Below are 22,350 nucleotides of genomic sequence, written 5' to 3'. Positions count from 1 at the left end.
GAACCATTCGGTTGGCTGCCGATGGCTCTGCGGTGAAAGTTATTACTTAGGAGTTTGGGCTAGCGGGCATTACTTGATTTTTAAGCTGGTACTGCTTCTTTGCGACAAGGAAGGCCGGCTATCGTGGAGCACAGCATGCATCAACAGTGACGAGGAATAGGCTACGGACCCGTCAGCGAGCAGCCTTCCATCAGGCTCAGCAGGGATGGTCTATGCGAAAGCTTTGCTGAGCAAGCTCTAGAGTCTCAAATGGAAACACCCAAAATGATATCACTAGACGTTTTGAATCAGAAGCTAGTTTGCTGGGGAAGCGCGACAGGCTTTGACTGGTATTCTCGCGGCGGGATGTCCCAAGCCTGGGCGCTTCAGGGACACATCCGAGATGGATCCCCAATTCCCCGCCAACCGTGCATGCCCCGCTGACGCAGCCGCTTGCCAGTGGTCCTCCCCAACGCGGACCCAATTTCGTGACAACCACTGGCCGATAGAACCGCCGGAAGCTTGGAGAGCTCCGTCGTCACTCCTGCATCTCGTACTTCAAGCTCCCAAGCTCCGATTAGCTACCTCACCACACCTCGTGGGCAGCCCAGCATGGCCCCGAGAGTCAGTTTCGATACCGACCAGATCAGGGACAAAGCCCGAAAAGACCTGCTCAACCTGCTAGAGGGAGTAAGTAAGGCATTCCCATCCTCATCAGCATCAATGTCGGGCTAATCGAATGTGCTTCCGACCAGGTCCGCGGCAAGCTAAATCTCGTTCTCGAGCGCAGTCTGGCCGGCCCCATCGGCGCCATCGTGAAAGTCGCGACGCTTCAAGAGTACGGAGTCGACAAGTTCTTCTTCCTGGAGAACGACAACGCGGATACCAGCCAGCGCAATGTTGTCTTCATAGCGAGGGGTGAATGCGCCCGCAGTGCGCCCAAGATAGCAGGTCAGTTGGCTCTAGCCCCATGTCTTTGCATGTCCCAGTCTTGATGATTCCTGCCCGTCTCGTCTTCGGCTCCTCAAATAGCGATGTGGCGAGAGATTGTTGACGATGACCAGCTCACATCAGACGACTCCAACGCGAAAGCCAGACAGGTCACGACTTTCACATCTTTTGGGTCCCACGGCGAACTCTCGTTTCAGACAAGCAGCTCGAAGAGGCTGGTGTCTTGGGAGATGTCAACATATCCGAGCTACCTCTTCACTTCTTCCCGCTGGAAAGAGATGTTCTCTCACTCGAACTTGATGAATCGTTTACCGACCTCTACCTGAACAAAGATATGACGCCGTCGTTTCTCATGGCGAAAGCGTTGATGGAGATCCAACAAAACCATGGACTTTTCCCTCGAATCATCGGCAAGGGCGACAACGCGAAACGTGTGGCCGATCTGCTGGCGCGCATGCGACAGGAAGTACTGGCTGGCGACGATGCGATTCAAGTCCAACGAGATGGCGGTTTGGCCCCGAGTACGACGATCGAAAGTGCCATTATAATTGACCGCGAAGTCGACTTCGCCACACCGCTTCTCACCCAATTGACATACGAGGGCCTCATTGACGAACTCTTCGGCATTCAGAACAATCAGGCAGAGGTCGACACGACCGTCGTTGGTGCACCAGCTCAATCCACCGCAGCCAGTGCGCAGACACGCAAGCGGAAGATACAGCTAGATTCTTCAGACAAACAGTTCGAACAGCTTCGCGACAAGAATTTTGCCATTGTTGGCAATTTGCTCGGCCAGCAAGCTCGGCGGCTTCAAACCGTGCAGAAGGACTACGAAGGCCGGAACAACCAAAAGTCGATCGCCGAGCTAAAGGACTTCGTCAACAAGCTACCCGCATATCAGCAGGAACACCAGAGCCTGCGAATTCACACAGGCCTGGCTGAAGAGATTGTCAAGTACACGAGAACAGATCAATTTAAGGGCCTTCTAGAAGTCCAGCAAAACCTGGCAGCAGGAGCGGATCCATCCTCGCAATTCGACGCTATCGAGGAACTGATTGCTCGCGACACGCCATTACCGGAAGTCCTCAGATTGCTCTGTATCTACTCTTGCATCTCTGGAGGCGTTAAACCCAAGGAATACGACCAATTTCGACGACTCATTCTCCAGGGGTACGGGTACCAGCATATCATGACACTCAACAAGCTCGAGAAGCTTCAACTATTCCTTTCACGATCGTCGCCATTGGCTGGCATGATTGGAAGTTCTGGCGATAAGACAAATTACTCCCATCTTCGGCGTCTCCTGCGACTCATTGTCGACGAGGTTCAGGAAGACGACCCGAATGACATTGCTTACGTGTACAGTGGATATGCGCCGCTTTCCATTCGACTTGTCCAATGCGTGCTGCAGAAGCAGTATCTTCTCACGGTCACCAAAGGCAATGGCTTCACAGGATCCAATAGTGCGTCGGCCGCCCAAGGTTGGCATGGTTTCGACGAGGCGGTTAAACATGTCCGCGGCCAGACTTTCTACAATGTCCAGAAAGGGGAGGACAAGGCCGTCAAAGCCCGCGCACTTCTTTCAGGCGGTAACGAGAAGCAGACAGTCTTCATTGTATTCGTCGGAGGTATCACGTTCACCGAGATCGCTGCATTGAGGTTCATCGCGAAGCAGGAGGAAGGTAAGTCGAAATCCATACGTTGCTACAGTTGGATACCCGGACGGTACGCTGACGTATTTGACAACAGCTCGGAGAAACATCGTCATCTGTGCCACCTCGATCATTAGCGGGAATAGGATGATGGATGCTGCGATTGAAACACAGTCGTATGCGAAGGATGTTAAACCCATCACCCAAGCGCAATCATAGATGGGTATGGCGAGTCTTCAAAGAACATTGTGAGGAGGAGATCGTGTATCATCTATTTTCAGCGTCGTTCTCAGCATCTTCAGCGGAAGTCCCATGAATTGCAAAAATAGGCCCTTGTTGGGAGCTCCGAGGTTGGTCGCGCTGCAGCGCTTTGTATGAAACTTATCGAATCAATGACAGTTGGAAAGAGACTATGCGGATCATCCAACGCTAGAATGTTGCAGTGAATTGCCAACCGGACATGAACAAGAGGAATGTAGAGGTGCTTTAGTCTAATGGAACTTGGGGCAACGTCTGGTTGAAGACGATCCAGCACGGGTAGTGAAAAATGCACGTGACCCGCTGTTTCGGCTCTACAGCGGAGTTTGGAACCACGCCAGCGGGCTCAACACCATCAGGAGTGGTCTTACCGGTTTATATCTACATGCATCGACTTGCGAGAATAGCTGCGGCTCCGAAATATACGATCGAGTGACGAACTCAATACGAGGCATTCGCATCCACATACTCTCAGCCTCTGAACCGGCTGGCCGGGGCCTCGCCACGCTCTTCGAGCGGCTGCATCCTCGCCTCACCCCGGACTCGGCTCAATTGGTACGACAAGGAGAACCTCATATATTAGCTCTCAGGAGTGAGATTTCCCTCTTGCCACGGAACTAATATGTCTACTCAGAACATCACATCTAGCATCTGATGCGCGATGATGATATCGGCCCCGACTGCCCGCCTACGTTCCGCTCTCTGATGGCAGTAAGGTCGAGAACCCCTGCTCTTGCGACATCCGATTTTCAGATACCACTCCTATATATCCACCCAAGACCAGCCCAATCGTCCTGCCGGCCGACTATACGATGAGAACAAGTCCCAGGTCGAGGGATAAGCTGGGAATTGGGTCTGGGAAGGAACTCTTCACCCCGTCAGGGTTCCTTAACTCACACATGTTGCATTCGTCACCACTTTCAAAGACTGCCAAGACTTCATTCTCGATATCGCCTTTGAGAGATCCCACGTCGTCAGCAAGCAGTCAAATATCGCTCGAAGCCATGTCAGAAATCGCTTCTGAGATTGTTGTCCACGGCGAAGACATGGATGTTGACGACTCGATGAACGATACCTCGATGGCCACATCAGCTGTGGCCTCACCAGCAGAGTACGTATTATCTACTGACCTACTCTTCAATCACTTGCTGCCAGCTGCATCTACTGTTGTTCTGTTGAGATTCTTTACTTAGCACCTCTGACCTCACCCAGATTCTCAGGCAACGAAGACATGGCAGAACCCTCGCCTCACCGCGATATTCTTCAGACGAACCGTAACTCTTTAGAGTCCCCAATGTCACATACGTCGGAACAATCCGAACTGTCCTCTCTGCTGTCATCCGTCTCTAGTAAGGCTACGACTCCCGTCGACCTTAACGCAGCTCAGGAGCCCGCTCTCTCATCAGCACGATATTCACAACCTCGCCAGGTGCCGAGACGCACGTACGACGTTGAGCCCAAGTCTTCCGTTCCGGCGGGCCTGGACGACATCACATACGCTGCTGAATGCATACGCGCCGTTGAGGCTTCGAGACTGGATCCATTCTCATTACACCAAGGAGAATATCAGCTCCTGCGCCAGCACATCACCCACAACCAAGTGACTACATACCTGAATGTCAGGAACGGTATTGTGCGACTATGGTACCACAATCCACGTGTGCCCGTTACGCGAGACCAAGCAATTGGATGTGCTAGTGTGCGATGGTTCGACGTCGCCAGCGTCTGCTATGATTGGTTAGTGCGCAACGGATTCATCAACTTCGGATGTGTCGAGTTCCCGACGGTAGATGAAGAGAAAGAAGGGGAACCACCGGCTACGAAGCAAAAAACGATTGTCGTCATCGGAGGCGGCATGTCCGGCCTGGGCTGTGCGAGGCAGTTGGAGAACTTGGCGAAACAATACAAGGATCAGTTTCGAGAACTGGGCGAATTGCCGCCCAAAGTTGTCGTTCTGGAAGGACGCACCAGGGTCGGCGGTCGGGTGTATTCACGAGCCTTCACAACAAAGCCCACCTTGTCGGTGCCTGGGTTCCCCGGCGAAAGGTACACCGCTGAGATGGGCGGTATGATTATTACAGGCTTCGAGCGTGGCAATCCGATCAATGTCCTCCTGCGCGGCCAATTGGGCCTTCACTATCGAGCGTTGAGACCAGAGACAACTATTTACGATTCAAACGGTCGGCCTGTGGACCCATTGAGGGACGATCTGGTTGAGAAACTCTACAACGACTGTCTCGATCGAGTCAGCGAATACAAGCATCACAACCAGCCGTCCAAACTTATTAGAGGCAATCATGATTATATAGAGCACGGGCGCGACAGCGGAACTGATGGAAGCAAAACAATTGCCGAGTCTGAAGAAGCAGCAGCAGCGCTGCCTCACGCAGCGCCCGTCTCGCAACAGAACGTTCCGGAACGAGTAAACCGCGTGCCGGTATCTGCAGATAAACTGACTGGTCGAATCCATACCGAGCCGGGCACTCCAGCTACCAGCAAAGCCTCAGAGAAGGCGAAAGAGATGGGCTGGACGCTGAAAAACAACATCGCACCTGAGGCCAATATTGATCTCGACGACGCGGCGGCCCGGTCTGATGCCACCCTCGGCTCCGTCCTCGACGAGGCTATCGGGCAGTATCGCAACCTTGTCGACCTAACGGCTCAAGATCATCGGCTCATTAACTGGCACGTCGCCAACCTAGAGTACAGCAACGCTACGAGCTTGCATAATTTGAGCCTGGGCAATTGGGACATTGATGCGGGCAATGAATGGGAAGGCAAGCATACCATGGTCGCCGGTGGCTACCAGACGGTACCGCGTGGCTTAGCCTTGTGCCCCACGCCACTCGACTTGAAGACCAAGGCTCCGGTTCAAAAGATCAAGTACATTAGCGAAGGCGGTTTGAAGCGATCACTTGTCGAATGTGAGGACGGCACCGTCGTTGAAGCCGACTATGTTGTCTCAACCATACCACTTGGAGTCTTGAAGCAGGGCAGCGTCGAGTTCGACCCGCCTCTGCCAGGATGGAAGACTGATGTCATTGAGCGCATTGGGTTTGGAGTCCTCAACAAGGTTATCCTTGTGTATGATAAGCCCTTCTGGGACACCGAAAGGCACATCTTTGGCGTCTTACGAGACGCACCGAACCGGCACAGCCTGGCTCAGAGCGACTACGCCTCACAACGCGGAAGGTTTTTCCAGTGGTTCAACGTTACCCAAACGACCGGACTACCATGCCTTGTGGCCCTCATGGCAGGCGTTGCAGGCTTCGACACTGAGCGAGAAAGTAATGAGGATCTCGTCAAGGAAGCCACTGGCATACTCCGAGGTGTTTTCGGCCGCAAGGTTCCCTTCCCTGTCGAGGCGGTCATTACCCGATGGGGCTCCGATAAGTTCAGCAGAGGCAGCTACTCGTCTTCAGGGCCCGGCATGCATCCTCATGATTATGATGTCATGGCCAAACCTGTTGACAACCTATACTTTGCAGGGGAGCACACCATCGGAACGCACCCGGCGACGGTACACGGCGCTTACATGTCTGGACTGCGGGCGGCCTCAGAAGTCTTTGACGCGTTGCTGGGCCCTATTGATATCCCCTCGCCACTCGTTCTTTCAAAGAGCAGCGTAGTCCTCAAACGCAAGAGTCCGGTCGAAGTCTACGACCCTGAGCGCGCGCGCCGCGACGCTCACGAGGCAGCGGTCTGGGACTACATCATCAGCACCATCGGTGAGCGCCCCATCCCGCCTGGCAAGGTAGCTGCCAACGCATACGTTCTCTACAATAAAGAATTCTTCGACGAGGCGCGGAAAAGATGCGAGAAGGAGCGCTCCGGCAAGAAGAAGGTCAGCCCCAACGATGTCAGAGTCATGACGTCCAAGATGTGGAGGGCAGCCTCGGCCGAGGAGCGGAAGCCGTTTGAGGAGGACGCCGTCAAGGCCAAGGCCGCGCACGCGCTGGCTGTGCAAGAGTATAACGACGGCTCTGTTCGATGGGACGAGGCCGCCATCAACTTGCGGGCAGAGTATGAGGAAGAGCACGATCTGGCTGGTTCCGCGACGCTGACCGCCGATGGAAAGCATCGTCGCACGAGTAAGCCTGTGGATTATGCGGAGGACGATGAGAGCGTGTCTGAGTAGGAAATGAGAGGAGTGTCAGGCGCTGTTTTCCCAGGCGGAGTGAGAGGCCAAGTGCTGTGCAGATGAGCAGTTGTGGCTCCGACCGAGCGGCGATACGGTGTTACGGAATTCTCGGCACATACCCTTTTGGCATTTCGCCGCGGCGCGAGGTGGACAGACTCTACGGACAACAGGGCGATTTGTTTCTCGTGTTTTTTTCTGGTGGCCTGGACCTCACTATACAGTAAAGTCCTCACAATACAGACTCGCACATACACTAACATTCATCGCATTCACGCGAATTATTGTATGCGGCGCTGTTTCTTTTTTTCAAACGTGACCGTCTCATCTCTAGGTCAAGGATTTATTGGGAAGGCTTTGGTACACCGAGGCATGGGTGGCCATCGTTCGAGAGCTTGATACAAAGGGAAGAGGTATGGTATTCTCCGACGCGATGCATTTCGCAGATTACATGTCCTCCGAGGCCGTCGCACCAGTGATAATCTCAACCAGCTCGCCCGTAATGACGGCTTGGCGAGTACGGTTGTAGAGAATCTGGAACTTGCTGATCATCTCGCCGGCGTTCTTGGAAGCGTTCTATCGTGTGTCAGTCACTTGCGTCATCTCAAAAAGGGTCTATGAATCTACTCACGTCCATGGCGTTGCGACGGGCGGACTGCTCGCAGGCGTGGCCCTCGGCCAGAGCCCAGAAGAGGGAGTTGGCAAGGGCGTACTCGCGGAGGTTGGGGAGAAGCTCCTCGTCAACCTCGAAGGAAGAGAAGTTGGCTGTAGAAACAAAACATCAGCAAAAGGGTCCTTGGTATCGGTTCTCACCGCGTCAAAAGCTTACCGGAGGCAGTGATGGCCTCAACGTCAAAGGCATCAATGGTAGCGGGCTCGTAGCTCTGAGCGTTCAAGAACTTGTTGTAGACAATCTTGACGTTCGAGTACTCGGTGGGGAGCTGGACGATCTGGTCGGCAATGGCGGCGGCGTCACCGAAAGTAGGAACGTCCTTGCCGACACCGGCGAAGTTGAGAACGATGTCCTTGCCGTTGGTGCGCTGGAGCTGGGACCTGCACTTCTCGCCGATGATGACCATGTCGAAGGGGCCACCGTCGGGAGTGGTGCGGCGGATGTAACGGGACAGACCGGAGTGAATACCACCGCAGAGACCCTTGTCGGAGGAGCAGACGACGACGAGCTGCTTCTTGCCCTCACCCTCGGTGGGCTTGGTCTCGGCCGACTCGAAAACCTGGTTGGAGGTCTCACCGTAGGCACGGGAATCGTTCATGGAGCGCTGGGCGCGAGTGAGCTTGGTGGAAGCAACGATCTTCATCGTGTTGGTGATCTTCTCGATGTTGCGAATGGACTTGAGACGGCCCTCGATCTCACGAAGAGTGGCATAGGTGGCGGCGGTGCTGGGGGCGCTCGCGGCGACGCTGCATCCGAGTCGTCAGCATCATTGTTCCATCGCATCTCGATTCCTGTGGCGTCTCCAGCTCTTCCGAGCCATCTTTCACTGTCCAATCGACGGGCGCGAGGTCGCGTTGTCATTCCGAAACTCTGCCAGACTTCTTCCAAGGACCGAGCCACTTACCGAGGAGCCGCAACAGCAGCTCGCAGAGCTGGCCTTGCCGCGCGGGAGAGCATTATGGAAGATTAAGGAGGTGAAAGGGACCTTGCACCGGAGGAAGCTTCAATTGACCGCGGGTCGTCTAGAAGGCCAATTGACAGGCTGGGGCGAGTGCTTGATGGGCTGTCGATGGGGTTGAGAGGCTATTTTCAACCGGCAACGGGCGAGCAGCCAATGTCGGACTTTCCCGGCTAGCCGGGTTTGGCAGGAATCAAGTCACGTGAGGCTGCGGACCAGACACTGGACACTCTGAACAGACTGAGTGCGAGGAGCCAAGGAGGGAACAGGAATACGGCGCGAGGCTCCACCCACCTGCCACCTCAGCCGCCCGGGCGTATTGTTCCTACCTTAACTCCCAGGGCCGCCCCATCCAAATCGTCAAGCCAAAGCTTCCCTTCCCTCAGTCTGGCCCTTCCTCTTCTTCCTCTATTTGTGACGGCCCTGCAGATCCTATCCCTCCTGCAAACCATCTAGCGTGGGGCTGGAAGCGTGGAGTGGCAGAAGTTACAATCTTTTTTTACCTTCAATCCTTCAATTCTCGTCAATCGACCATTCGACAAGCTGCTACTGCGAACCGCATCAACAGCTTACAGCAATCGCGCCGCTGCGATTTTCTCACCAAGACCGAACTCCATAATACCACCCGCTAGTGTCGAGCCAGCAACCCCACGGGCTCGCATTCGCCATGGCTACCAGCTCCGACGATGATATGCCTCTGGCGACGTCTAACGGACATGGTAAGTTTTTTCCGACTTTCCTGTTCCGGCGCATGCATCCCTCTCAATGCGCCTTCCGCTCTCTACAACCCCAAAGCCTTGTTGACGTGTCACTCACCTTGGGGTGACTTGACGCGCCTTCTTCGAGACAACTTTTCCCCCCTCTCCACTTATCCAGATTCTGACAGACACTCGATAGTCTCCGCTTCCAAAATCTCCAGAGCTGAAGACAAGGCCATGGACGCTACCGATTCCAGGATGAAGCCAGCACCGGCCGGCATCTCTGTGCGCAATGGTCCCGTTGTCGACGACATGGACATCTCACCTGCCCAGGACGGACTTGCAAAGCGGAAGGCACGCACCTCAATCACCAAGATCAACTACCAGGACGGTTCAGATAGTGATGATGACAAGCCACTGGTAGGTTACCGCAGGCCTTCAGGTGCCTCAAGAAGCGAGACTAAACACGCGTGCAGGCAAAACGTCAAAAGACCAAGACGAAAACGAAACAGGAGTCCGATTCTGACGATGACGTACCCATCATGAGGAAGAGGGCCAAGCTGCCCCCATCATACAAGGAAACTGCGCTCCCCGAGTCCGACTCTGACGATGATCAACCACTCAGCGTGAAGCTCGCTGCGAAGAAGGAAAGCATCGAAGCGGACGCCGCGAAGGAGGCCAGAGCCATTCGGGCGCAAGAGAGCAAAGCCAAGAAGCCCGCTGCAAAGAAGCCCATCAAGGATGATTCCGATGATGAGCCTCTCGCAAAGCCTAGACGGCAGTCCAATGGCGTGGGTGCCATCAAAAAGCGCGTCGTCAAGGACGAGTCCGATTCTGACTCCAACAAGCCCATTGCGAAGAAGGCTAAGAAGGCTGCGCCCGCTAAAACGCCAGCCAAGGGTACGAAGGCAAAGGCCGCCACGCCGGCCAAAAAGGGCAGGCCCGCCAAAAAGGAAGAGAGCGAGGAGGCCGAAGAAGACGAGGCTGTAGATGAGTGGTGGAACGAGCCAAAGAAAGAAGATGACAGTGTCAAGTGGACCACACTCGAGCATAATGGCGTGTTGATGGACTATAAGTACGAGCCGCTTCCAAAGAACGTCAAGCTCGTCTACGACGGCAAGCCACTCAATCTCCCTCTCCAAGTCGAGGAAGCTGCATGGTTTTTCGGATCCATGTTCCACTCCAAGAACAACGTGGACAACCCTACGTTCCAGAAGAACTTCTTTGAGGATTTCCGCGAGGTAATCAAGGAGCATGGCTCGGCGACTGACAAGGATGGCAAAAAGGTTGATATCAAGGACTTCCACAAAATCAACTGGCAGCCCATGGCCGACTTCGCTGAACAGCAAAGTGCCATGAGGAAACTCCGAACCAAGGAGGAGAAGAAGCAGATCAAGGAGGAAAAAGACGCGCGAGAGGAACCGTTCAAATACTGCCTCTGGGATGGTCGCAAAGAGAAGATGGGCAACTTCCGCGTCGAGCCTCCCAGTCTTTTCCGTGGACGTGGCGACCACCCGAAGACGGGTAGAATCAAGAAGCAGGTTTTCCCGGAGCAGATCACCATCAACATTGGCAAGGACGCAAAGATTCCCAAGCCTCCTGATGGTCACAAGTGGAAGGCTGTTGTACACGACAACAAGGCTACGTGGCTCGCGTCATGGCAGGAAAACATCAACGGCGCGTACAAGTACGTCATGACGGGCTCCAGTAGCTCCGTCAAGGGCAAGTCAGATCACATGAAGTTCGAAAAGGCGCGCGAGTTGAAGAAGCACATCGACAGAATTCGTCGCGACTATGGCAAGGACCTCAAGAGTGAGACGATGGCTGACAGGCAGCGCGCTACTGCCATGTATTTGATCGACAGGTTCGCGCTTCGAGCCGGTAACGAAAAGAATGCCGAGGAAGAGGCTGAGACTGTCGGCTGCTGCTCTCTCAAATTTGAGCACGTCACCCTCAAGGAGCCCAATACTGTCGTCTTTGACTTCTTGGGTAAAGACAGTATCCGTTTCTTTGACGAGTTTACTGTTGAACGCCAAGTCTTCAAGAACCTCAAGATCTTCAAGAAGCCTCCCAAGGGTGAAGGTGATGACATCTTTGACCGCTTGACCACGACGCAGCTGAACAAGCACTTGAAGAGTTACATGGATGGTCTCACTGCCAAGGTGTTCCGTACCTACAACGCCTCCTTCACCATGTCGCGGCTGCTCCAGGAGCTCCCCGTGGAGAAGGCCACGATTGCAGAGAAGGTGAAGCTCTACAACGACTGCAATCGCAAAGTCGCCATTCTCTGCAACCACAAGCGGACTGTCGGTGCCGGTCATCAGGCCCAGATGGAAAAGCTCGGAGACCGCATCAAAGGTCTGAAGTACCAGCAGTGGCGTACGAAGATGATGATCCTTGACGTCGACCCCAAGCAGAAGAAGAAGCTCGGGGCGGATTTCTTCAAGCTCGACGAGGAGCTCGATAACGAGTGGATCGAGGAGCACCTGAATTTCCTTTACGAGGAGCAGCGAACGAAGATCACCAAGAAATTTGAAAAGGATAACGAGAAGCTTGTTGCCGAAGGTTCCAAGAAGCTGCCCGAAAAGGAGCTTAAGGAGCGCCTCAAGGCTGCCTCGGAACTGCTCACGAAGCTCAAGAAGGAGCACAAGACAAAGAAGGTCGAAGCCGAAGGCAGAAGCCCCACCGTGGAGAAGCTCTTGGAGGGGGCGAAGAAGATTGAGGAGCGCGCCAAGAACCTGGAACTTCAAGCCCAGGATCGTGACGGCAACAAGGAGGTTGCCCTGGGTACCAGTAAGCTGGTGAGTCATGATGCCACCCAAGCTGTTCGCTGTAGCATGCTAACCTATCTCAGAACTACATCGATCCACGCCTCACGGTTGTCTTCTCACGAAAGTTTGACGTGCCTATCGAGAAGTTCTTCTCGAAGACTATGCGCGAGAAGTTCAACTGGGCTATTCAGTCGGTTGACGACGACACGTGGGAATTTTAGGCGGCACTGTTCCAAGCAGCGCGACCTGAAGCCAAACAGCAGCTTGCCGCGCCTTTCTGTATACAACACATGCATTGCTAGGGAGAGGCTGCTGCTGCTGCGATTTCTTTGCCTAAAGTAGCCCGGCCATCAGTGTACCGGCTAGGTGCTCGGTGGGGTGTCTCAAAAGCTACAATCGAAGGGGGAGGCCGGCATTCTGGTGGCATTTTCTTTGCTTATGGTGCTAGGGGATTTGATTGGGAGGCCGTCTGAGGATGACATTCGCGCAGCGATGGACGTTGCTTGTTGTTTGCGCTGGGGGGGAGGCGGAGAGGCCTATGATGCCGTCGATGTATAACACTTGGATACCGACCAATCAGGGAGTCAACAAATTAACAAATTAACAAATCAAATCGCATGCGGGAGCGTGCACTTTTCCCTCTCGTGCTTGAATTATGTTATGTGCCATACTCACAGGTGCACAAAGCCATCACGCCAGCCAAGCAAGCAAGTCTGAAGGCATGGCAGTTGTGATGAAAATGACACCAGGGTTGTATCCACGAATTCTGAGGAAGGAACGTAGAGTAACTGGTATCTTTGGGGGAATTTATTCCTCTAGTGCTTCGTGGTCCATTTTCAGAATGGAAACACATCTATGGGTTCTCGAATTCCAGGGCCGTTCAGGCTGTCGCTATGCTAAAATGATGTTCCAATACGCCTCATGCATGCCCCCCTCCCTCTCATCTCTTTCTACATCTCCATCGTCGTGACGTCTCATTTTCCCATTCCAAAGCATTAAAATAAGTTGATATCGTTTGGTCGTACACAATAAAGCCCTTCCCTTCTTCCTTTTTCTTTTTCTTCTCCCAAAATCGGAAGGGAGGCTTCACCTCCTGACGACGGCCACGACGCCGGCGAAGAAGGACAGGGCCAGGAGCAGCACGTGCGGGCGCAGCGAGGCGCCGGCGCCAATGGCGCGCAGCTTGCCCTCCTCGGTGATGCGCCAGCCCTCGGGCACGGAGCCGCCGTTGGGCCTGTCGGCGCCGTCCCAGGGCCAGCCGGTCTGCTGGGCGGTGGCCTCGTCGGTGCCGATGCCGCCGGGGGGCACGGTGGGGGCGGGCCCGCCCGTCTCGGCGGCGGCGGTGGCGGTGACGGCGACCTGGTCGGCGTTGCCCTCGTTGGCGTTGACGGTGCCGCCGACGGCCTCGATGGACTGCCAGCTGCCCGAGTTGTCGGTGTACTTGTACTGCTTGCCGGTGGAGTAGTCGATGACCTTGAGGTCGCGGACGACCATGCTGAAGGGGCCCTGCGTGAAGTCGGTGGGGCCCTTGGCCCAGGCGATGGTGCCGGGGGCGTTGGCCGGGTCGCCGCCGGACCAGGCGCCGAAGCGGACCTGCATCGGGGACTGGGGGTACTGGTTGTCGTCGGCGTCGGCGGGGGTCAGGGTGCGGACGAGGGTGCCGTCGACGTAGAACTCGGTGCGGTCCTTGGTCCAGTCGAAGATGTAGGTGAGAAACTCGTCCTGGTTGTTCTTGTCCATCTTGTGGAACTGGCCGCGGTTGTAGGACGTGACCTGGCCCTTGCCGAAGTAGTTGGTCTGGACCTCGTGCGGGTCGGCGCCGAGCCACTCAAAGTCGATCTCGTCGAGCGTATCGGACTGGAGGACGAGAGAGGAGACGATGCCGGCGCCGGGAGCCGCCTTGAGTGTGATCTCGACGCGGCCGAACATGATGTAGAAGAGCGACATGAGCTGCGGGGCCTGGCCCGAGGCGGCGACGGTGAAGCTGACGCCGTCGCGGCCGTAGGTCGGCGAGCCGGCTTCGATAAAGGTATCGACGGCGCCGTTGGCAAAGTCGACGTCAATGGCCATGCCGAGCGCCGTGTTAGGTTCGCATGCTACGCGGGGGAATCGTCAGTGATTGATGTCTCGGGGCGGTGGGTCAAGAGGCAGGTGGAGAGCATACTTGTTGTCAGCGGGTTACAGTCCGTCCATGTCTGGGCCGCTGTCAATGTTGAGAATGCTGCTGCCGCTGCCGCCGCCAAGGCTGCGGGGCTCCGTCTTGTTCTTGAGAAGAACATTTCTCCGTGTCTGTGTCTGCGTGTGCGCTCGAAAGAGGTAAAGGAAGGCTGAAACTCGAACAACCGTTTGTACAGAAAGGGCGAGCAGATGGACGAGGTCGAAAAAGGTGCCTCTCTTGAGCCCAGATGGTAAGTAGCCAGTGAGGTTTGTCGGTGATGTTCAGTGAGCCTCGGGCGAAGGAGGTTTCCTCTGTCTCGATATGTCTCTTGTGACGGTAGACAAGGAGACAATAGGGTGAGTAGGTGGTACAGTGACTGGTATGTTACAACTGGGACAAGAGTCCGTCCAAGGGCAGACGCGGCGGCATGGCAATCTATATGGGAGACTTTCCCAGCCTGCAAGTTCAAGGATGTGGCGGCCCAATCGACGGGACGGTGGGGCCCAAACGCAGTGTCGAGCACTTCAAGATCTTGGAAACCGCTTGGCCGTGCAAGTCCCGGACGGCCGGCCAGGGAATACGAGGCTGAAGCCGGCCAGCGCGGGCCTGTTGAGCGCAGTTGTCAGGGTCCTGTTGTCGTATCAACGACATGGGGGAGATTTGGGGGAGGTTGGGACAAGCGCTGGAGGAGCCTAAAGAGCAGAATGGCGTGTGCTGATTGGCCGCGGCGTGGCTGAAAATGTGTGGCTGGAGGAATCAAGGTGGCTGGCATGACGAGCTGCTTGGCGCAGCGACGTACATGGTGCGTACGTACCTTTCCTCGAGACACCATACCTCACTCGCCTCACATTGATAGGCAATGCCTGCTCAAACATGCGGCCATTGGGTCCATCGTCATGGAACGGAGATTTCCAGGTCCGACGACGTGGTTCGCTCTTATTCTCGAAGCTGTCCTGTTCATGCACTTGATCGTGGCTCAACCAGATGGGCGACTGATAAGGTCCTCGACAAAAAAGGTCTCCACTTCTTCGGTATCCCCCAGCACCACCCACATCCACATCCACATCCACACCACACCACTGCACCAACTTGACCAACAAGCAAGCAGCCGGCTTCTATGCATCATCGGGCAGCTTCAGCAAAAGGAAGCCGAACAGCAACAGCGTGCAAGACGCAGGAAAGCAATTCTGATGCAGTCGAAGGCCCAATACCCCACAGCACGCACAACTTCCCCTCACACCGTTCCCAGACCGACTTTCCTCCTTCAGGTGCTTGTCGTAGCTTCCTAACGCACTGGGCGCGTGACGTCAAACGAGAGCCGCAACTGCCCGCCGATGCCGAAAGCAACGCGGCTCCTGCCCTACAATGTGACCTGGACGCTGTACAGGGCGCTGTGCGGCGCCGGCCTAGGGCGTCCCTCCAGGGCGCTGCCAAAGGGCGTGCTCTGGCACGGGAAAGGGGGGGGGGGCGAAGGAGGTCACAGTGCAGGACCCCTGAAACCTCAGCGAATCACAGCGCCTCTATGCGTCCAGAATGACATGGGTAGCTGCGGGTACCAGCGGAAATGCCCCGCCAATCCACCTGCCCGCCCTGTCGTCCGCCGGTCGAGCTTGCCTCCCCCTCCTTATCTCGAGTCACGATGTGTAAGAGGTTCGATGGATGGGGAAGGACAATGAAACCGCCCTCCCTACAACTCAGTCCCTCAGCTACGAACGCTACGCACTAGAGTTCAACGCTACACGGTCTGATCGAGATCAGGAACGGCAATACAAAACCCATACCATCCCCCGGAGACTGCTTTCACAATGGGTCACCTCGCAACCCAACGTGCTTTACGCCTGCGGAACATCAGAGCCATGTCCGCCACCGCTTGCCAGACCGCACCTGTCGGACTCATGTCCAGACGATCGTTCCATGCCAAGCCAAAGCTCAACTCGGCCGGTGAGGCCGCTCCGGTGCAGCAAGATGCCGTGCTCGAGAACAAGCAACCGATATCCGTCTTCGACAGCATCCGGGAGCGGCGGGCCAAGGCCGGCAAGCTCGTCGCCGGCGTTGCTGCCGTATCTGACAGTGACATGTTCAAGGCGCCATCTCATGGGAAGCCGGAAGCCAAAAGATGGGACCGTAAGACAGCCGGTCCTCGAGTCTCTGGCCCCCGACTCTCGCTGACCAAGAGGCCGTAGACCACCTGAGCCACGAAGCCGCGGTGCGCAAGCCATGCACCCTCAAGCAAGCCGCTCGTTTTCTCAAGACCCCAGGTCTCATCTCCCTCGGCGGCGGCTTGCCGTCGAGCGAGTATTTCCCCTTTTCAGAGCTCACCATGCGTGTGCCCACGCCACCAGACTTCGCTGAGAAGGACAATCTCTCTGCACAAAGTCCCACGGCGCAGACCATTAGCATAGGCAAGTATGATGTGCGCGAGGGCAAGTCGGAATACGACCTGTCCATCGCCCTCAACTATGGCCAGTCTACGGGCTCCGCTCAGATGATGCGCTTCGTCACAGAACATACCGAGCTGGTCTACAACCCACCGTACGCAGACTGGAAGGTGTGTCAGACAGTCGGCAGCACAGGCGCCCTCGAGCAGGCCTTGCGCATGCTCTGCGACCGTGACAGGGGTGACTCGGTCCTCACCGAGGAGTACAGCTTCTCGACCGCCCTCGAAACCATCGGCCCCCTGGGCATCAAGACCTTTGGCGTCAAGATGGACGCCGAGGGCCTGTTGCCCGAGAGCATGGACGAGCTCCTGACATCGTGGGACGAGAAGGCTCGCGGCGCCCGCAAGCCGCATGTTCTGTACACTGTTCCTTCAGGCCAGAACCCCACCGGTGCCACCCAGGGACCTGAGCGTCGCCGCGCCGTCTACGCTGTGTGCCAGAAGCACGATGTTTACATCATCGAGGATGAACCCTACTACTTCCTGCAAATGCAGCCTTATGCCGGCAAGGATGCGCCGGTGCCGCCACCGCCGGCGAGTGTTGACCAGTTCCTCGCCGACCTGGTCCCCTCGCTGCTGAGCATGGACACGGACGGCCGCGTCTTGAGGATGGACTCCTTTTCCAAGGTACTGGTGCCAGGCTCACGACTCGGATGGATCACGGCGTCGGCGCAGATGGTGGAGCGATATATCCGCCACGCCGAGGTCGCCAACCAGGGCCCGAGCGGCTTCTCACAGGTCATGCTGTGGAAGCTGCTGGACGAGACGTGGGGCCATGAGGGCTACCTGAAGTGGTTGATCGACTTGAGGATGAGCTACACGCGGCGACGCAACATGCTGCTCGCCGCCTGCGAGGACCACTTGCCGAAGGATATCGTATCTTGGACCCCGCCTGCCGCAGGCATGTTCGTAAGTTGCCTACGGCCCGTACACCACCTGGCGTGTTTGTGACACTAACGGACTGGCAGCTCTGGCTCAAGGTCGACCACACCAAGCACCCCGACTACCCGCAGCGCTCAATTCTGGAGATCGAGGAAGACATCTTCAACAACGCCATTGGAAACGGTGTTCTCTGTGCGCGGGGCTCCTGGTTCCGTACTGAGCCTGGCACGCCTGCGAAGGACATGTTCTTCCGGGCAACCTTTGCCAGCGCATCGGAGGACGCCATGAGCACAGCTATTCAGAGACTGGGGGCGGCGATCAAAACTTCGTATCGCATGGACTGAGGTGAAGTAATGACTCGAAAACACCATGTCACCCTGGTTAGAGGAGCATCAGAGGCCCAGAACATGAGACTCATTGAGGCCTGGGGACTGCGCTGCGGATTGGATTTGGGCCTGATTTTTCATATACTTGATAATTTCCAGCGAATCTCAATGGCATGATACTTTTCTTCATCAACGACTGCCCAATGATGTGAGGGAGAGACAATCGAGTGCCTTGTTCAGAGGGACAAACGAGAAATAGGGGGCAGTCACGTGCCCTCCTAAAGGCACATAGGGTATCTGGTGCTTCGTCCCCCCCTCCACAGTGCAACTCACTGCCCGTCTGACTCACACACGGTCCCCGCCAAAAGATCAATCGCATCTGCCAGAAACACCCCTCTTCTGCCGGGGACGCGCGAAAACTGCCCCTCACTTTCAGCGACTCGATCTACCCAGACCTCAAAATCCAGATCCTCGGCACCCACCCTACGTCAGCAAGAAGAACGAGAAAGATACAGCCATGCTCGACGCCCTGGACTTCATTGCCGAACGCGGCGGCGACCCCGAGAAGATCAGGGAGAGCCAGCGCCAGCGTGGCGACCCGGTAGAGCTCGTCGACGAGGTTATTGCTCTGTGGCAGGAGGCGCGCAGCGGTTCGTCATGTCCATTTTTTTTTTGACATGCCTTTTTTTGGGCAACATTGACTTCAGTTGGACTGACAGTTCTACAGAACAGTACAAGGTCACCCAGTTCAACGCGCAAATCGGCGCCGTTCAGAAGGAGATTGGCCAACGGAGGAAGAACAAGGTCGACGACGCTGACCTGCAGGTGAAGAAGACGGACCTGCAGAAGCAGCAGAAGGACCAGGAGGCCGCTGCGGCTGAGAAGCAAAAGGGTGCGTTCTCTCCCCCTCCACATTGGGCCCCCTTACACATGACGGAGGTCACCTAAAATCGAAGACTGACCCGCGCCTGCAGAGCTGCGCAACAAGACGAGAATCATTGGCAACTACGTCCACGAGTCCGTCCCCATCAGCAATACCGAGGATGACAACAAGGTGATCCGCACCTGGAAGCCTGAGGGCCGCGAGCTGAAGCCCTTTGCCGCCGCCGTTTCGCATCACGACGTCCTGCTGAAGCTCGGCGGTTACGATCCCACGCGCGGCGTCAAGCTTGTTGGCCACCGCGGATACTGCCTGACGGGCATGGGCTACTTCCTGTAAGGACCACGGACGGCACACACCTCTGTCTAGTTCTCGTTCTCACACGCTTGCAGGAACCAGGCTCTCGTCAGCTACGGTATCGAGTTCCTCTTCAACAAGGGTAAAGACCTACCCCCTTTCCCATGACGCATGTTCAGTACGAGATACAGACTAAGCGCCCTCCTGCAGGCTACACCCCCAACCAGCCCCCCTACTTCCTCGACCGCGACCAGATGGCCAAGACGGCCCAGCTCTCCCAGTTCGACGAGGAGCTGTACCGCGTCTCCGAGGGCAAGAGCACCGACGGCTCGGCCGACAAGTACCTCATCGCGACGAGCGAGCAGCCGCTCTCGTGCCTGCACGCCGACGAGTGGCTGCAGCCCGGCCAGCTGCCGATCAAGTACGCCGGCTTCAGCACGTGCTTCCGCAAGGAGGCCGGCAACCACGGCCGCGACGCCTGGGGCGTCTTCCGCGTCCACCAGTTCGAAAAGGTCGAGCAGTTCGTCCTCTGCAAGCCCGAGGACAGCTGGAAGTTCTTCGACGAGATGATCGCCACCTCCGAGGAGTTCTACAAGTCCCTCGGCCTGCCCTACCAGGTCGTCAGCATCGTGTCCGGCGCCCTCAACAACTCTGCCGTACGTGCCCCGTCTATGCGCTCGGCGATGAAACCCCCTCCCCCCCTTTATCCCCCTTTCACACATGGCTCCCCCCTTTTCACACATGAAATACCCTCGCTAACCCTACCACTCCCTTCCAGGCCAAGAAGTTCGACCTCGAGGCCTACTTCCCCTTCCAGGGCGAGTACAAGGAGCTCGTCTCGTGCTCCAACTGCACCGACTACCAGACGCGCGAGCTCGAGATCCGCTACGGCGTCAAGAAGGCCAAGGAGGCCCCCGGCAGCGGCAAGAAGGAATACGTCCACGCCCTCAACTGCACCCTCACCGCCGCCGAGCGCACCCTCTGCTGCGTCCTCGAGAACTACCAGACCGCCGAGGGCCTCAACGTCCCCGAGGTGCTGCGGAAGTACATTCCCGGCCAGCCCGAGTTTATCCCCTTTCAGAAGTGAGTCGGAGCGCCTTTCATGGCGTTCGTTGAAGGGTTAGGCGGATGATGGGGGGAAAAACGTAGCGGAGGCAAAGTGACACGCTAGAAGGAGCATCTGTGTTAGATTTGAGCGACTGAACAGAGATGTCTCGTGTGACGTTCAAGAATTGATGACTACCAGACACACTTTTTCGTTCTCTTGCCATCAACCCACATCAGCTTTACTTTTCACAACGCGTGACGTGCCAGCAGGTATTTGGTCATGTAACGTTCAATGCACAGTTCAAGCTCGTATCATGGCTAGTCAAAATACATAGAGGACCCATCATCAATCCGAATCTCACGCCTTCTTGGCTTCCCAAAAGGCAACCTTGACGCCCTCGCCCGGTTGCAGCACAATCTCCGCCTTCAGACAAGGGCTGCCGCCGTCCACCTGGTCCATGTGGCTCTCAACCCGCTCGTACCGCTGGAACAGGCGGCACAACACATAACTCATCTCCGTCAGGGCAAACTGCTGTCCAATGCAGATGCGCGGCCCGCCGTTGAACGGAATGTAGGTCCACGGCTTCGGCTGCCAGTGCTGCCAACGCTCTGGTGAGAAGACGTTATGGGGGGCGAATGTAGCCGAAGGGGGCGGGTAGATGTCTGCACGGCGCTGCATGACGAGAGGAGAATAGCCGACGGGTGTGTTCTTCAGAACAGGCAGTGGCAAAGAGCCGTCAGGACCACCGCCGCGCGGGAGCGTCGTGTCGCGGAGCGCGAGACGCACGTTGTAAGGCACGACAGGATAGAGACGGAGTGTCTCGTTCATGACGTTCTGCAGGTATTTCATGCTCTTCAGGTCTGCATAGGTTGGCTCGCGGTCGGGCCCGACGTGCTGGAGGATCTCGTCGCGAAGCTTGCGGACAAGCTCGGGCTGACGGGACAGCTCGTAAATAGTCCATGACAAGGTGCAGGCAGTGGTGTCACGTCCAGCGAGCAGGACGGCAACGAGCTGATCGCGAATGACTTTGCGGTCTTGTGTGAAACAGGCGAGCTCATGCAGGAAAGTGTAGTCCTTGTCAGATTTGGTCTTGGAAGAGAGCTCCTCGGGGCTTAGGCGCAGAGCACGGTCGATGTACTGGTTGACAAAGTCGTTGATGACACGAAGGCCACGGCGGAAGGAGGCACGGGGCACGAAACGACGAAGTCCATTCGAACGGGCAATGATGCTCTGGACCCGTTGGACTTCGTTGAAGGCCTCTGCAAAGTCTTGGCGGGGAGTTCTGGATCATTGTCAGTCTGTGGGGGGTCTGGCTCTTGGCTATATGGGCCGCACTCACGACATGGATTTGACATCTTTGCCCAGAAGGAAGTCGGTTGCAACATCAAGGGTATAACGGAAGAACATGTCGCTAATGTCGAGAACCTTACCATTGCCGGCCTCGAGGTTGACAGGCTGGTCTTCGCCATTCAGTGCTCCACCGTTGGCAATGGCCTTGAATAGCGTCTGGATATGGGATTCGAAGCAGTGCAAGTCGCTGACACGGTCGCGAATGAACTGAGGACGGATGAGATGCCGACTCGTGTGCCACTTGTCGCCATCAGTGGTGAAGATGCTGTCACCGAGGAATTCGCTCCATTCCGCGTGGAACGGCTCGCCCTTGCCAAAGTCGTTGAACTGGGTAGCAAGAATGGCCTTGATGTTCTCAGGGTCGGCCGTGGAGATGATGCGTTGACCAAGCACTCGTGTCTCGCCGGTGTAGGAGTCAATCTCCCGGAATTTGTTGGTCCAGAACTCCAGGTTGGTATGTGCCATGGCATGCTTGACAGCGGCAAAGACGAAGCGAAGGCCAAAGGGAAAGGTCAAGCCATAGACCTTGCCCGAGGTGTAAGGGGCAAGGCGACGGAGGCGAACATGTTCATCGATGCGGCCGAGGACGACCCAGAGAATGGTAGCAAATCCGAGAAAGGCGGCAACGGTCTTTGTGGAGATATTGTCCACGACAAACTCAACGAGACCCATGATGGAGGGTTGATCGAGGTTCAAATCAGACAAAGACGATCCGAGTATGGGGTGAACGGTGGTGGCGGCACGTGGCGGTGTCACGGTTGGTGGATCTCAACGGATCCTAAGTCGAAGAGAGGCGGCGCTCTAAGCCTGAACCATGAGACGGTTATGCTTTTGCCGGCGAATGACAGCAAATAGCGTTGTCAAAGGGAGAACCGAGAGGGACTTCAGTTCAAT

At 56.2% G+C, this 22,350-nt stretch overlaps 8 protein-coding genes across 8 annotated transcripts; 5 read left to right on the top strand and 3 right to left on the bottom strand.

The window, feature by feature from the left end:
- Positions 1-591: 591 nt before the first annotated feature.
- On the top strand, positions 592-2,801 carry D7B24_003911 (uncharacterized protein; the record flags this gene model as incomplete). The annotated part of the gene is made up of 4 exons (XM_028638096.1): positions 592-669; positions 735-930; positions 1,044-2,612; positions 2,680-2,801. 4 exons carry the CDS (start codon positions 592-594, stop codon positions 2,799-2,801), a joined length of 1,965 nt encoding a protein of 654 aa, XP_028490449.1.
- A 693-nt stretch (positions 2,802-3,494) lies between these two features.
- D7B24_003910 (uncharacterized protein) lies at positions 3,495-6,978 on the top strand (the record flags this gene model as incomplete). Its single annotated transcript, XM_028638095.1, has 3 exons — positions 3,495-3,551; positions 3,620-3,951; positions 4,053-6,978. The coding sequence occupies 3 exons, from the start codon at positions 3,495-3,497 to the stop codon at positions 6,976-6,978; spliced, it is 3,315 nt and encodes a 1,104-aa protein (XP_028490448.1).
- Positions 6,979-7,425: 447 nt separating this feature from the next.
- ATP3_1 (atp3 gamma subunit of the F1 sector of mitochondrial F1F0 ATP synthase) lies at positions 7,426-8,608 on the bottom strand (the record flags this gene model as incomplete). Its single annotated transcript, XM_028638094.1, has 4 exons — positions 7,426-7,554; positions 7,610-7,743; positions 7,808-8,397; positions 8,556-8,608. The coding sequence occupies 4 exons, from the start codon at positions 8,606-8,608 to the stop codon at positions 7,426-7,428; spliced, it is 906 nt and encodes a 301-aa protein (XP_028490447.1).
- A 668-nt stretch (positions 8,609-9,276) lies between these two features.
- TOP1 (DNA topoisomerase 1) lies at positions 9,277-12,299 on the top strand (the record flags this gene model as incomplete). Its single annotated transcript, XM_028638093.1, has 4 exons — positions 9,277-9,328; positions 9,507-9,727; positions 9,784-12,108; positions 12,162-12,299. The coding sequence occupies 4 exons, from the start codon at positions 9,277-9,279 to the stop codon at positions 12,297-12,299; spliced, it is 2,736 nt and encodes a 911-aa protein (XP_028490446.1).
- Positions 12,300-13,164: 865 nt separating this feature from the next.
- On the bottom strand, positions 13,165-14,357 carry D7B24_003907 (uncharacterized protein; the record flags this gene model as incomplete). The annotated part of the gene is made up of 2 exons (XM_028638092.1): positions 13,165-14,174; positions 14,243-14,357. 2 exons carry the CDS (start codon positions 14,355-14,357, stop codon positions 13,165-13,167), a joined length of 1,125 nt encoding a protein of 374 aa, XP_028490445.1.
- A 1,684-nt stretch (positions 14,358-16,041) lies between these two features.
- Positions 16,042-17,899, top strand: D7B24_003906 (uncharacterized protein; the record flags this gene model as incomplete). The annotated part of the gene is made up of 3 exons (XM_028638091.1): positions 16,042-16,360; positions 16,420-17,582; positions 17,642-17,899. The coding sequence occupies 3 exons, from the start codon at positions 16,042-16,044 to the stop codon at positions 17,897-17,899; spliced, it is 1,740 nt and encodes a 579-aa protein (XP_028490444.1).
- Positions 17,900-18,398: 499 nt separating this feature from the next.
- SES1 (Cytosolic seryl-tRNA synthetase) lies at positions 18,399-20,145 on the top strand (the record flags this gene model as incomplete). Its single annotated transcript, XM_028638090.1, has 6 exons — positions 18,399-18,531; positions 18,609-18,773; positions 18,856-19,096; positions 19,154-19,200; positions 19,269-19,714; positions 19,837-20,145. 6 exons carry the CDS (start codon positions 18,399-18,401, stop codon positions 20,143-20,145), a joined length of 1,341 nt encoding a protein of 446 aa, XP_028490443.1.
- Positions 20,146-20,463: 318 nt separating this feature from the next.
- D7B24_003904 (uncharacterized protein) lies at positions 20,464-22,128 on the bottom strand (the record flags this gene model as incomplete). Its single annotated transcript, XM_028638089.1, has 2 exons — positions 20,464-21,388; positions 21,446-22,128. 2 exons carry the CDS (start codon positions 22,126-22,128, stop codon positions 20,464-20,466), a joined length of 1,608 nt encoding a protein of 535 aa, XP_028490442.1.
- Between the last annotated feature and the right edge of the window lie 222 nt (positions 22,129-22,350).

The sequence above is a fragment of the Verticillium nonalfalfae genome (assembly GCF_003724135.2).
Source record: "Verticillium nonalfalfae strain VnAa140/NRRL 66861 chromosome Unknown scaffold_219, whole genome shotgun sequence".
Taxonomy (NCBI): Eukaryota; Fungi; Ascomycota; class Sordariomycetes; order Glomerellales; family Plectosphaerellaceae; genus Verticillium; species Verticillium nonalfalfae.
Note: the sequence above shows the minus strand (reverse complement) of the source record. Positions and strands in the feature narration are given on the sequence as shown.